At 38.7% G+C, this 15,873-nt stretch overlaps 1 protein-coding gene across 2 annotated transcripts in view; it reads right to left on the bottom strand.

Annotated features, from left to right (window-relative positions):
* LOC149263398 (uncharacterized) overlaps positions 1–9,896 on the bottom strand; it is a 110,465-nt gene extending 100,569 nt beyond the window's left edge. The window contains exons 1-2 of one of the 2 annotated variants that reach the window (XM_089426220.1): positions 9,013–9,895; positions 1,426–1,476 (exon numbers count right to left, since the gene is read on the bottom strand). In XM_089426220.1, coding sequence (XP_089282346.1) covers positions 1,426–1,476; positions 9,013–9,426 — 465 coding nt within the window. In that variant the 5' untranslated portion in view covers positions 9,427–9,895. Of the gene's footprint in view, positions 1–1,425; positions 1,477–9,012 lie in introns of both variants that reach the window. The other variant, XM_089426223.1, reaches the window with a different exon arrangement.
* Positions 9,897–15,873: the final 5,977 nt, after the last annotated feature.

Genomic DNA, 15,873 nt, shown 5'->3' on the forward strand with positions numbered 1-15,873 from the left:
GAACATATCTTGTGTTTTGTGTGTGTATGGGCTTATTTTGTCGTTCTCTACTTTTCTGCATAATTTCCATTCACATGTATGCACTAATTACAGTTAAATCTACAAATCTTAAAGTTTAATAAAACTGTAATAGTGTAGAATCATAGATTTTTAATATAATATTATCAGATTTGTTGTGACGCACTGTCCAGTGGAATATCCACGGCAGTTTACGGATCAAAATTCTTTTTCCCAATTCCATTTATAAAACCAACAGAGTAACCAACTTCTTATCTACGCACCCACTTTCTGCTAGTGGCAATAGGCCTTACACCCGTTGTGCAGATCTGGAAAGGCAAAAACCTAGAAATTCATGATGAAAAACTACTTATTGATAATGGAAGTTCATATGCACTATGAAACATCTCCAACAGCCAACAGCCAGCAATCTAACATGAATGACTACCAATTCACAATAAATTGTATGTTAGTCTTCATAACATCTTTGGGTCTGAATGGTTTAATAAACACTGGAGAAGACATTGGAACAAAAGGTTCCACGACCTGTATGTTCTATAATCATAAGTTCAAGAGTAACGTGTCATCACAAAACATACACCCAAGCTTGAACTTGGTTTAACACAAATACTTTAGTTACAAACTATGATGCTTCAAAACCTGAATAAGATTAGTAAAATCTCCAGTTGTAAAATCATATGAATAATCAGTTATTAGAACAGCCCCAAGTCCAGCTAAAGAATAAATAAGGGCTTCAGGAAATATATCAGAACAGAAATCACTCCGCACAAATGAATCCCAACTCTGGTTAAGGGCACAATCCAAATGCATGTAAATATGGTACAAAATCAAATATATGGTTATTCGATTATTCTAGCTATAGTCACTCATCTTCATCCATCCTACTTAACTCTCAATTGGCCTCATCTAGCTAAACTCCTAATTCTACACATGGTTTCATTCACATAAATTATGGTGCATAAATTGCCAGATCAATCTAAGAAAGACTTCCACATAAAGCCTCTTATTGGTCCCTGCCCACGATATCTATGCTTAAGGCAAGATATTAGAAATGGCAACACCAAGGAACACAACAACCCTTCGTAAAAGATGGGATAATTATATCTTTTAACTATAACATAAATCAGATGGGACACTTGCATTCTAATCATAATTATCAGATGATAAGAGAATAACCAGAGCCCAATCCAAGGAGCTAATCTCACACAAAACAGGATTACTAGGAAAGCACTCTTGTGAATCTATAGATGTCAACTAATCAGATCCTTTATAATTTTGTTGACATAGAGATTCATTCAAGCATTCTTGCACTTGATTCTAAATTATATAATACAATCAACAGTCTAATGTAAAATGCTGCGCATCAAATTCTGTGTGTTAACCAAGCAACGATCAAATACTACTTACCATTAAAGTCGGAATGGCTGTAAAAATCAAGCTTACAAATGCCACTGTGGTCTGTGTAAAAAAATATATATCAAAGATAAATTATAATTAGTATCCATCTTGCTTGCCAAATTATTTTCCAAAGAGGCATGCATATCCCCTTGGACATAATCAGAATAAACAAAAACAAAAGAAAAAAACCACCAAGCCAATTCATGAAGTACGATGTATTAAAATAACAGGTGAAACTTCTATCATGCCACCATCACAGTAATGTTGTAAAATGGTTGCAATGTATAACAATATCTTGAAGTGCAAAAACAATAGCCATTAAAACGATGCTTGTGCCCAAAAACTGACATTGACAATCTCTGCAAGAAGTTAATGCTCTTAAGCGTATCTGTGCATTACATTATATTATATATAATGTGAATCTTCTCAGAAATCCTGTGACACGTTATATGACCAAAGACGTAGTTGGAAATTGAAAATTTGCAGGTAGGCAAGCAACCATCTACAAAGTAATCAATCCATAAAATTTCTGCATCGCAAATTTAGTGAGCCAGCGGCATCATAAGAAAAACGTAACAATGAGAACATGTTCATAGATTCAAAAGACATTATCTCACATTAGGAAATGTCCCATGCAAAAGTAGGCCAAGAAAAGAAGCAGTTATACAGAAACAATGTAGAATGAGGAGGATTGCCAACATCAATAAAGTTGACTTTTACTGTATTTATCCTTTGCTTTGGTGGGGCTTTTTATTGAAAAATTGGCTTCTTATCTTCCTTGAGATAGAGTTATATTTTTTACCAAGTGGTTTCATCCTTCATTATCAATTTTGAGTTTTCAATCTTTTCCTACAAGGGGATGCTTCATTGATGAACTTTATGCAGATCTTTCATTTCTTGAGTAGGCTTGAATAGTAGTCTCTTGCATCAGTTTCTCAAAACCATGGTTTTATATGGTCCAGAGATCTGGGGCTGAGTTTGCTACAAACTTGTTACCCACCAAAAGTGGGTACCTCTAGGAGAACTTTTTCTCCCAATTATCTTCTTCCAACCGGCAGCCAGCAGCCCCTGACAGCCACCTTGTAGCCGATGTGATCTGCCACTTTATCTCTGCCACCTGCATCAGTTGTATGTTTCCTCGCCCATTTGTCGAGAGCACATGTTAGAAGGTAGGCAATCCAACCAAAAAGGTATGTTATTCATTGTGCAATTGGGTGCTTATGCTTGTTTTTCATTTAAGCATTTGGCATGGATTATTGGGTGACTTGGAAGAAGGAAGGGTTTTGACCGTGGTTTTGTTTCCTCGCCTTAAATGTGGGGTTAATCTTCAATCCTAGTCCAATGGGACCTCCCCTAATGGCCCATGGCTTTAGGAAGGGCACTACTTGGAAAGCCCCGGTTGAGATAGCATGGTCCCATTTTCCCCATTCCATATTTATCACTTCCCTTGGTACATTACGAACCCTATACTCCACTTTCCCTCTCTAGGTCCATATGACCATGGGTCCATTAGGTTCCAGCACACCCCCGAGTCCGGAGATCCGAATAAAAATTATAAGCGGATCGAAAAGGTGTGGACCCCACAACAAGTGGCCAGAGTTTCTTTAGGCTAGTGCAGTATCTGGCTTGGAAAGATTTAAATGTCCCCAGATCAAGTGCTAGTGAAATCTCACAGAGAAGCCAGATCGAAGACCATCTGGATACAATGGAAATATCCAGACCGAGCACTATCTGGATTGAAGCAAAATTTTAAAAAGTTCATCCAACCATCCATATTCCAGATTTCACATGATTGGGATTTTCACCTTTCAAAAGAATCTGGGGTTAGAGTTTTAATGGAAGCCGTTAGCAACCAGTTCCACGCAGAGTTTTGACTATAGAGTGAAGGATAACAAATCTCTCAAAAAGATTTTGAAGAGAGTGCTCCAGGAATACAGGAAAGGAATCAATATAAGTGAGACCTTGGCATCAAAGGTGAAGCCCAAGCAATACTGACTATGCACCTCTAGAAAATTGTAAAGATTTAAATGTTGTTAAAAACACACAGAAATATGGGTTATTTGCAAATTGCAACAGTGTTACCAAAAATGGTATCGCAGGGTACTATTTCTCCAAGAAACTTTCAAGAAACAAAAACATGACAAACACATCTTCCCTTAGGCATTTCTCTGTCCATGGTGGTATTTTAAAGCAATGGCCATAAAACTTTAAAACAAGAAGACAAGACAAAACACACGAACATCATCCTGTAAAAGTAATTTCAGAAAACAAGATAAAACACATGAACATTATCGTGTGAATATAGTTTTCATTTATAACAGTGATATGTTGGATATGGTAGACTCTTTTTGAGTTTTGAATGGATTCACTAAATTATTTCTTCTATTCGTATAAAGCACAAAATTGGGAGGACCATTCCTAAATATCCTAAAACCCTTGGGACTTTGCCCCCAATCTCTAATTCCAGTGTCATTTCTCGTTTCATTTCCCATTCTGCACTTTTGGTAACATAGATTTGAATGATAGAATGATCTATAAGCAATTTGTCTATCAATGGTCTACCATAAACAAAATTAAGTGTTGAAAAGTAGTAAGTGAAGGTCTTCTTTGACTTGTGCCTTAGTCAAAGAGACCACAAGCAGTCCTGTCCTTAGCATGCACAAGTTCCTATAATTTAGGACAAATTACTAAAAGTTAGGACGAGTTCATAAAAATTAGGACGAGTTTCTAAAAATCAGGATGAGTTCATGAAGCAGTTTTACTCATCCGAATAGTTGGAGGCTCAATTATTTGTCTCCTAGTGCATGTTAGCTTTGAAAAAGGACATGTAACCAGTCTCAAAAGTTATTTGTGGCTAGGACGAGTTGCATGAGTCAGTTAGACTCAGTTAACTAGTCAATCACATGTCAGAGTTCCACAAATAAACTTGCCAAATTTAGATGGGTTGAAAAGCTTATAAGGAGGACGAAGGCACAGAATTGATCATTGTTTTGTGACCACGAGTTGGTCTGACAAGACAATAGAGAGCATAAGTTTTGTGTGTGAGCTCGCAGAGCTAGGAAAAGCATGAAGGAGAGACCTATACGCAGTGTTTGGCAAAGAGAATTCTTGCTGGTATGTAGTAGGAAATAGGAGGAATTTCCAGGGTCAGTGCAAGAATTTAGGAGTTAAGGACAGGATTGTTGCAAGCAGGTTTCAGCTAAGGGTCAGCAGAGAGAACAACCTTGTTCTCTAATGAAACAATTTGCCTTCTAATTAATTCTATTTGTTCAACTTTGTCAATAAAATTTCTACAGCTAGCAGAGGGTTTTCCCAGTTGGGTTCCCTAGAATTTTTTTGTGTTTTTGGCTATTGTGTGACTTTGTTTGATTTTGTTCTATTCCGCTGCAAACAGGTAGAGAAAATTATGTGTCTTGGGTTACAAGTTAGTTTCAGATTTGTTCATTCAAGCAAAGCAGAATTTTCGTGGATTTTCTACATGGTATTAGAGCAGAGATCAGTATAAAGACCATCACCATCCATCAAGTGCATTCGATCAAGAGTAGGAGGGCAAGTTTGAGGAGCCGCAGCCCTAAGGAGCCAAGCCAAAGTGTGGAGAAGAGTACGAGGTTGGTTCTGTTTCCCTAGTTTTGGTCTGGCCATGTAGCAGCAGATGCTGACCGAGTTTGTTTGGAAGTTCTGGGCAGATTTCCTCTGTGTAGCAGGCCGCATAAGTTCTGGTTTTAAGGAGGGCCGAGACCCCTGTGAGCAGTGTACTTAGGGTCATAAGGCCTAGTTTCTTGCAGGAAAGAGGGTCGCATACTCTAGTGGACCAGTGCAGGAGATGAGGGTCTGTATGAGGGGAATAGCGCAGCTTTTGAGGACTGTTTTGGAGGCCAAAAATAGGGCACTCCTGTAGCTGTTCATGAAGCCTAAAGGGAGGGCCGAATCCTCAGAAAAGAGTGCTCAAATCCGAGTTCTTTCAGGACAGAAGAATACGTCTTGAAGAGGGAAGGGGTTGTCTTTCCAAGTTGATCGTTGCAAAGTGATGGAGGGCTGTCAATTAGGGAAATTGATAGCAGTTTATCTTACCCTAGTTCAGTCTTCTAAAGGTTGTTAGAAGATTGATATGTGGGCAGTCTTTGAAGCCCTAGTTGAGACTTATCGCCTGAGTCAGTCCCTATGAGGTCTAGTTCAGAGAAGAAAAGAGGCCGAGACCTAGTTCAGGTTGTGGAAAGAACAGTGGGTGTTGGGACTGTAGGTTGGGATGTCCTGAAGTGGAGGTTAGTGGGCAGAATCAAGGAACGATTGAGTTATGTTCATAGGTGATGAACAGCAGTGCTTTGCGGCCCTAGATCAGTCAAGGTGTTGACTGTGTGTGGGCAGTTTTGGAGGCCTAAGAACTTAAGAAGAGTGATAAAGGAGCTTATGCGTCACAGCCAAAGGGCAGGTTTGCAAGCCCTAGGATTGTTATTCTTGGAGCAGCCAAGAGACAAAGCCCTAGATCAGTCAAGGTGTTGACTGTGTGTGGGCAGTTTTGGAGGCCTAAGAACTTAAGAAGAGTGATAAAGGAACTTATGCGTCACAGTCAAAGGGCAGGTTTGCAAGCCCTAGGATTGTTATTCTTGGAGCAGCCAAGAGACAACAAGAGGGCAGTATGGTGAAGCCCTCATTTAGTTAATGCAGGGAAGCATCTCACTGATAAAAGGGCAGTTTGGTGAAGCCCTCGTTTAGTGAATGCAGGGAAGCATCTCACTGATAAGAGGGCAATTTGGTGAAGCCCTCATTTAGTGAATGCAGGGAAGCATCTCACTGATAAGAGGGCAGTTTGACAAAGACCCTAAGAACATGATTCTTTGGAGCAGCAGAGGACATTTTTAGTGGACAGCTTGGAAGTCCCTAAGAGTTGATGATCTTGAACAAGCAGGAGAGCAGCTAGTGGGCAGTTTGAGTAGCCTATGTTCAATCTTATTGGAGCAGCCAAGAGAGATTGATAGTGGCAGATTTGACGACTGGAGATGCAAGCATTCTAAAGTAGCAAAAGTTGCAGTGATAAGCAGAAGACGAGGCAAAGTACCTGCCAGATGTGTTCAAGATTCCATATGGACAGAAATAAGAAGTATTTCAGCCACCTGAAGAAGAAGGACATCAGTTTCAGATTGAGCTAGGAGATGATGGCCAGTGTGCAGCTAGAGGAGTTGGTACTGTCAGTTTTTAGAGCAAATCAAGTAATCCTCTTCATCTCAGAGATGTTCTCTATGTTCCAGGATTGAGGCAGAATCTTGTTTCTGTAGCTACCCTTGAGGATAAGGTATATGATATCATCTCCAGCAGAGGTAAGGCATACCTCCAGCACTTAGCTTCTGGATGTAAGAAGCAGATATGTGTGAGGGTAAAAAATCTCTACAAGTTGCAGGTAGAGATAGGTACAGAATGAGCAGCAAGGCAGGAAATTCTCAAAATAGAGAAGTGATGGTTGAGGGAGAGCAGGACAGAGCTCTCAAGATGGAGTCTCAGGCAGTGTCTCAGTTTGAGTCTAAGCTATTTGGCAGTTAGGCTGACTAGCAGGATGATGAGAAGGCAGAGGAGGCAGCCACTCAGTCAGTGACTCCCAGTATAGGGAGAGTTCGAGCCAAGTGAGCAGAGGATTTGTTTAAAGGAGATTAGGATCCGCAAAAGAAAGCAAGGAAGTCTTCTAGTTCAGAGGGAGCAGTTGCAGCGGTGGAGAACGTGGTAGTGAAGGAGACAGATCCAAGTAGACGAGGTTCTTCCAGAAGCACCTTCCTCACTAAGAGGGAGTGTTGAAAAGTAGCGAGTGAAGGTCTTCTTTGACTTGTGCCTTAGTCAAAGAGACCACAAGCAGTTTTCTCCTTAGCATGCACAAGTTCCTATAATTTAGGACGAGTTCCTAATAATCGGGACGAGTTCATGAAGCAGTTTTACTCATGCGAATAGTTGTAGGCTCAGTTGTCTGTCTCCTAGTGCAAGTTAGCTTTGGAAAAGGACAAGTGACCAGTCTCAAAAGTTATTTGTGGCTAGGACAAGTTGCATGAGTCAGTTAACTAGTCAATCACATGCCAGAGTTCCAAAACTAAACTTGCCAAATTTAGATAGGTCAAAGAGCTTATAAGGAGGACAAAGGCACAGAATTGATCATTGTTTTGTGACCACGAGTTGGTGAGACAAGACAATAGAGAGCACAAGTTTTGTGTGTGAGCTAGCAAAGCTAGGAAGAGCATGAAGGAGAGGCCTATACGTAGTGTTTGGCAAAGAAAATTCTTGCTGGTATGCGCTAGGAAATAGGAGGAATTTCCAGGGCCAGCGCAAGGATTTAGGAGCTAAGGACAGGGTTGTTGCAAGCAGGTTTCAGCTAAGTGTCAGCAGAGAGAACAGCCTTGTTCTCTAGTGAAACAATTTGCCTTGTAATTAATTCTATTTGCTCAACTTTGTCAATAAAATTTCTACAGCTAGCAGAGGGTTTTCCCAGTTGGGTTCCCTAGAACTTTTTTGTGTTTTTGGCTATTGTGTGACTGTTTAATTCTGTTCTATTCCGCTGCAAACAAGTAGAGAAAATTATGTCTTGGGCAACAAATTAGTTTCAGATTTATTCATTCAATCAGAGCATAATTTCCGTGGATTTTCTACATTAAGGAGGTGCAAGGCTTTAGCAATTGCTCGTCAAAAAGAAGAAGGGTCCAAATGCCATCTATGCAGCTAATAGGTCAGTCATCTCTCGTGTGTGGCCAATATGATGTAGCCTACATGCTAAGGTTCCCTTGGGATTTTGGCAGTTTAGCAAGGCTAGTTACAAGCTCATAATCCATGGAGATATTCTCATTGTATGCGAGTGTCCAATAGCAGCCAATGCATATGGGTCGATAACCAGACCATCAAATCTTAAGTGAATACAATCAAATGTGCCAAGAAGGTGTTGGTTCACTTGTGAGGCCAACGAACTGTGTCCACGTGGAGCCATCCACCACGGTTCCATCTTGTTGCAGTCTGCCAAACTCATATAGCATGAGTTTTCAAGTGATGAGTCTGGGTGGATGTCCTAGGCAATTTTTGTAAAACAGTTACTTCTCGTATGTGGCATATAGGCCAAAGGAAATATGATCTTTGTGGTGACCATGTTCCCAGGAGACTTCATGAAAAAATAAAAAAATAATCACACTAGCTCATATATAGGATCACTGATGTCAAGCAGGCTGAGATCAAGTGGTAAATCAGATGAGGTTTCTTTATAGACGTGGTCCAATCCCCTGAGAACGTGCTGTTGTGATAATGCGGTCACTTTCTTGTGCTATCTTGTGGTCTCTAATCAACTCAACCTAGGTGTTTTGTTCTCGGCGGGTGAATGAGGCTAGGTGCAAGTTCCAGGCAATTTTGGTAGAATAGAAACCTCTCGGATGGGACTTCTAAGCCAAAGGTTTTAGCCTGCAAGGATCTTGCTTGTGTAGATAAACCCCAAAAAAAAGATGTACATAAGCAGCGTCCCTGGCAGGCGCCTCTCTGGGTTATTTCTCATCTGTGTAGATATATTACAATGCAATGATGCACCATACTAAGCCAAAAAGAAAAATCGGGGGATGGGAGGAAGCACAGAATGGTCCTTACCGTGCATGCTATCAAACTGAAGAGAATGAAAGCTTGGTCTGCAGCATTCAACCTTGGGGGCCGAAAGAGTGGTGGGATGCTCGGCTGCCCGACACTATAGCTCATCTCACTGTCTCCGCCATCTTTAGTATTCAACTGTACAATATCGTTATGCTGCTCATGTCCTGCTGATGTTTCTTCGGACGAGGGCTTCTGAAAAGAACATATGCCTAACCGAGCATTCCTTCCCTTGGAATAAAATGGGGTCACAAATCTATTTATTTTTCGAAGGGGGGTTGCCCATCTCAGATTATCACGGGAATCGATAGGAAGAAGCAGTCCTGATGTGCCGCATTTTACTAAGGAAATAACCCGAGAATTTATGGGGACACAGGGTGGAGGTGGACCTGAATTGATGGAAATGGCTGTGATCATGGCGAGCTTTCAATGAAAACAATAATCTAGTGCGAATCGGAGTTGGGTTCGGCCTTAAGCGCATGTCGGTGCATACAGATTGTCCATTTATTGATACCTGAAGGTTAAAACAATTCAAATTATAGATCTCAGATTGACATTCCAATAACCCAAATTCCAGCCTGGTTCGCCTCTAAAAACTTTCATGGCCGAAGTTAACAAAGGTAAGGCTTGGCTGGGCCTGTTACTGGGTAACCTGAAAGAACTGAAATCGTCGGAGTCGCTTCTTTGGGGAACTGTGAGTCTGCTACTGATTCAGGTTCCCATTTTCTACTAATCGATGTTGACTGTGTCGATCACGATAAAAGGGATCCTGCGTATGTAGCTTCTTTTTCGTACGGTGAAATGGGAGCTTTCTAGTAAACATGCAGAATAGTTCGTGCACATTTGTTGGCTATGTCGATCGCAATAAAATGGTTGATATGTGGGTATATATTTTATTTGTGAAATGAGTGAGCGCAGGTGTTGACTATGGTGTTAATGCAGGCTTGGAATGGAATTTCACTTTTGCATCGTTGCATACATCAAAATCGTACAATGGCTAACTTTTTGGATTGCTTTTCATTACTTGTATTTTATTTTATATGCACGCTTGGAACTCTATTTTACAGTATTTTATTTTATATTCAGATTTGGAATTTTAGTTTTTAATTTTTGGATGGTTTTTGTATGAATTTTATTTTGTGTGGATTTTATTTTTATTTTATTCGTGTTAAAATCTAATATAAAACCAAAAAGAGATGAGATGTGTAATTTTTTTAAGTTGATATATATTTTTCTAAAATAAAAAGTTATATTAGTTATAATAAAAAATAAATATAAATATATTTAGTTTGTTTTAATTAAAAGCGTTATAAAACATCAATAATCATATTTTTATTGTGCTTGATAATTGTTGTTAATATGACAACCTATAAATAAAATATTTTTATATTCATGTAAATTAACATAATTTTATATTAGTTTTAGAAAGAGATAAAGTAATTAAGAGTAAAAAAAATCTTATATTTTCAGTTTTAAGTATGAGGAAAACGTATAGGTTTTATACTTTTTTAAAATATTTTGTACACGAGGTTTTGGATAAACAGTGCATTGGGCTAATTTTCCATGCTTTTTTATTAAAAATGATTCACTAATTGCCATTTCTTAAATAATTCTCCCAAATTCTATATAATGGCCAATATTTTATAGAGATTATATAAAACTAATAGAAATTTGAATATTTTTACAAAAATATCTCTACACATTTTAAAATTTGGATATTATGGAATAGTAAGATTTGTCAAGATTTGTAGGGGTGGTAGGAGGGGGAGGCGTACTATATGGCCCAAAGGAGGACAAAGTGTTCAGGTACTCATGGGGTCTTGGTCACATGACAAATAATGAAGCAGAGATATATGGTCTCTACAAGGAACTTTTATTAGTCAAAGAACATCAAGTGGACACACTTATGGTTATGGGAGATTCCCTCATGATCCTACATCATCTGGTTAAAGGCTCCCTCTCAAAGGAAAAATATATGGAAAACATCAAAAAAAGAACTAGGAAAATTGGGGAAGATATATCATCCAAAGCATATTTCCATGCCCTAAGAGATTTCAACAATGGAGTAGACAAGTATGCTAATTAAAAAAAAACGTAGTAGCATTATGTGGTGTAAATTGTGTTTTATTATGCCAATTGTAGCAATTAGGTTGTATATTTACAATTGTTCATGAAGTTTTAATCAAAATCACAACACACAAACCTACATTACTACTTTGCGGACATTAATTCACAATTTAGAACAAAAATCTCAGACATGCAAGAAGAAATAACACACATGCAACAAGTATTTTTATCTAGGGAAAGCAATCTGCTAAAAACCCCAATGTTTGCTTGCATTAATCAAATGAATAGAGATGTATTACAATTGCTTTGCTCAACTGAGCTCACCCTGCAAGTGCATAACCTATCTCTCTGCTCACTGAAGGCCTTTGACCCAAACTTAGTCAAATTTTGCCTTAGCTTGAGCTCTTATTTCCTTGCATTGTTCCTTGAGGAATTAGCCCCTATTATTTAGGAAATTCCTCTAATTGAATTGTGCAATTCCTTAGGCTGATCATCTGACTGCATGCAACACATGTACACTCAAGACTAGTCTACAACTGATGTTACATTGCCTTGGAATCTCCACCTCAACTAGGTAACTCGAATTCTCTGCATGCACTAGCTATTTGGGTTGATTGATTAGTTAATTGGATGATCATTGAGTTTGACTGAAGTCCCACTGCTTAACTGACCTTCCACTAGTTCCTCCAAAAGTTGGAACTAGTTTAACCGAAAACAACCTTGAAGTAACTGACCTTGTTTGCTACAAATTAGCAATCACACATGCATAACTGAACACTAACTCCTCCAACTTGAATTTACTGAGTAAACTAGGTGACGCGGGCCATGTCACACAAGTTAACATCATCCAAGTTGTCTGTTGATGTGGAAATTCGAATTTTCTCAATTTAATCAAGGCAAAATCAAATTGAGAATTTCTTGTTGTATTTTTCAACACTCCCTCTTAGCGAGAAAGGGATTATCAACCACCCCTATCTTGTTCCTATGGAACTCGAACTTCCCTATTAACAAGGCCTTTGTCAAAATGTCAGCATCTTGTTCCTCTGTTGGAATGTACTGCAACAACATTATCTGCCTTTGCACATAGTCCCGTAAATGGTGATACCAGATATCTATATGCTTGCATCAATTGTGAAAAACAAGATTTTTAGAGAGCTTGATGCAACTTTGATTATCACAGTTGGATCCACCATCTGACCAAATAATCCAACAGTAGGTCTGATGGACTCCTCACCCAATTTGCATCTATGAAGCCACATAGCTTCACTCCCTCTGTCCATTTGTACCATAGTCCAAACTAGGTAGTGCCTCCGAGGTACCATAGAACATGCTTAGTTGCCCTCCAAAATAATTTGGTTGGCCTAACCATAGCTTGGCTCAGCTGGTTGACTGCATAGTTGTTACACGTCATTTTGTCGCATTAGGCAAATGATCGTCGGTTTTGATCTTTAATTATCCACAAATGTGTCCCGGAGCATTCCCCTGCAAAGTTTGAATCTAAATCATCCCAAAGAAAGTGGAATTTCTAGATCCCATAGTACAAAACCTTGATTTTGGCTACCTGTGTAGTTCCCTAGTTGATTTTTATGCATACACAGAGAAGACCATTAATAGTTGCGCATAAGTACACACTGTCTTCCACTGTGACCTGCGAACATGACTTAAAGTATGTAAAAATAAAAAGTAAATTCTAGAAGCATTGTTGGTAGCATCTATCCCAACCAAAAAGCTTCGAATGGGTGCCTATTCAGTATTGATCCCTCCCATCATGGAGTAACTCCCCTTCCTTTGTGGAACCTCTATCCCACTAATAGTGGATCTCATCCCTTGGAGAATGGATCCAAAACTTCCCATTCTTGGCCTATAAAGCTACTACAGGTTTGAGGATTGGGGGAGGACTGTTGGAAGTAGGTTTATGTTGTTGAGATTAGGTTGGAAGGCTTTTCTTGCAAGGGAGAGGGTTGGAGATTGTAGAAGGGACTTGCAACATCAAGGCTATATGGTTGTAAGGCTTTTCTCCAGTTTTATGAATATAAAAGCAATTGTTCTTTCTCAATTACATCTTCATTGATTTAATTTGTAGGATTCCTTGATCACCTACATGGATTTTGGTTGCATATTGATCAGTTTATGATATATAATTGGTTAATTAGTCCATTTATCTCTTTGATTATATGTTGTATGCTTTGATCTCTTGTTTGTCTCTATCTTTGCAGATCTCTTTCAAGATAGTATGGAGAAGTTGTCAGGAGCGACGAGAGGACATCTAGAGCATCGAGGAGTGAATGGTCGAAAGATTTGAGGGACTTCATCAATCATTTCATTAAATCGATAAGAGGCCTCTATCATTCTATTTGCTTTCATCTAGGGTTCTTCGAAGTCTAGGGTTTTTTTTTTTGAATTTCCCCGTTGTGTGCACTTTTACTTTAGGCACAATACACACTTTTGCGCATTTTCCTTTTAGCAACAGAGCATATTCGCATTGGTTTACTCTGGAGCCTATGCACATGCCTGGAACTTTTGAACAACTCGGTTATGTCCTCTTTAAATCCAGACTTTTGGTTTTTCCCTGTTGTTTTACACTTGTTTGAACCTCTTATGAGTGATTGCAAATTAGGGTAAGGACTTATCTGGTGAATGGTCGATTTATCAAAAGAGAGGTTTGTTAGTCTTGTCTTCTTGACTGTCTATCTTTCTTTTGTCGATTACATCAGGTTTTGAGTCTAGTTTTCTCTTTTGCGAAAGTTTGATTTGTGTGTCAAAATCAATGATTTGCAAGATTAGGTATTGTTTGTGAAAAATACTTCTTGTGTTAGTTTCTAAATGACAATCATTTTTCTTTCTGTTGTTGAAGTGTTCATGAACCGTACTTTTGCTGCAAGTGAATTCATAACATTCCATTAAAGAAAAATAATTTTTAGTTATTATTGGTTTCTTGTTGCATTTTTCGAATTTCTGAGTGATTGTATGAAAAGAGACGTTTCTTGTTTGCTTGTGTTATTGGGCAAAGTGAAAATTTGAAATTGTTTTCAATGTCTAGTGATTTGAAATTGGATATTTGCATTTTAGGAAAAGGGTTATATTGGGGTTTAGAGTATTTGTTTACATTTCAATTGAAAAAAGTGAAAGACTCTTTCCTTGCTCTAGATATATTTTCATTGAAACAAAAGACTATATCATCATTTTCGATTACATTAGGATTGCTTCAAGTCATAATTTCATCAAGTTTCACATCCATTACCTTTGAATAAACAACAACTATTAAAATCAACGCTAATTAAAATCAATCTAGAAAGTTTTATTCTTTGTCTCTTTTCCAGCTACAATATATTAAGTTGTAGGGCTTTGGAATAGGGAAGTGAGTAAACTTTCCAAAGCTGCAAACAAACACTAAAATCTTGCGATAGGAAGACAGATCCAATTATTTCAATTTTGCTCTGGGAAGCTCCCCTTACAAAGGAGTCAAACAAGAGATCATATCAGACCTGGTGAAGTGATTGTACCCACTTCATTGGCTTTAGTACAGTGATTTACACGTATTACAACAATGTTGAAAGGTACATGGGGTCACTTGAAAGTAAACCTCCAATTAACCATGTTGAGGAGATTTCAAGGGGATTGAGCTTTGTTACTCTACCCTTGCGTGTACGTCTGATCTGCAACTGTCCCCCCAGGTAGAATTGTTGTAGTTGGTAACCTTAGTGACCATAATCCTAGGGCTATTACCTGAGGTGACGGCAAAGGGAAGGTCTTGTTGTACTTGGAACAGACGTTGACTAGACTCACTTGGACTTTTTGGAGGGTAATCTTCGCTCGAGATGGCATAAGTGAAGTTACTTGCACCAAATTGTTTCATTAAGCAGGTTGTTAGTGTAACTAGTTCCACTCACTCTATCTACAACCACTTTTCACTTTGATTTCTACGACATTGGATTTCATTACCAACTAGTGATTTCATTGTGAAAAGCTTGTTTGCATGGTTTGAATCCTTAGATTTTTTAGCGTGTGTTGATTGTTTTGTTTTTACTTTTTAGAGACCTTAGGATTGGATTATGAATATTGCTTGATTTTGTGATAAATTTTCATCATGGCTGAATCACCAAAGTAGTCACATAGAATGCAAGGTAAACCTCTTAAATACACACATAGTCAATTGGAAAAGCTAAAAACTGAAAGGTTAAAGTCGACAGGATCAAAAGCCTCAGAAGAACCTGAAACATCAACAGTTTTACAATCTGAGACAGTAGAAATTGAAGTGAATCCAACATAAGAAATAGAATCAACCTTAGTTTACTCTGGTCTAGAGATTACCGAAGTAGTTCACGCAAAATCTAACACTAGTGAAGTTTCAGATACTGAACTAACCAAACCAGACGTAGAACATCTTGAGTTTGAAGTTTCTCAACTTGAATCACCTTCGATTGTTTTAGCTCCTACTCCTGAGCCACCTTCACCTAGAAGGAAGCTCATAATTACCTCCCGGGTTAATTAGCATTGAAGACGTTACCAAAGAGACATAAACACTTGTTTCGTTGTAGGTTCCAAGTTATCCTGAGACTCCTATTCTAAGAGTATCACAAATGACCATTCCAGTAACCCCTCAAATATATGTTCCTAAGACTACTCAAGCAATCCCGCAGGCTTCTGCTTATCAAATTGTTCCTACGGTCCAGTCTATACCTAAATTCCTATTGGGCAACCCATTGTAGGAACAGTGCAAACACCTTTTCAAGGTCAAGCTTTCCAAATCCCACCTTTTCAAGGTCAAGCTTACCAGGTTCCACCTTTTTAAGGACA

This window comes from Pinus tabuliformis, chromosome 6, assembly GCF_031772625.1.
Source record: "Pinus tabuliformis cultivar Carrire ecotype Pingquan chromosome 6, CPIR1, whole genome shotgun sequence".
Taxonomy (NCBI): domain Eukaryota; kingdom Viridiplantae; phylum Streptophyta; class Pinopsida; order Pinales; family Pinaceae; genus Pinus; species Pinus tabuliformis.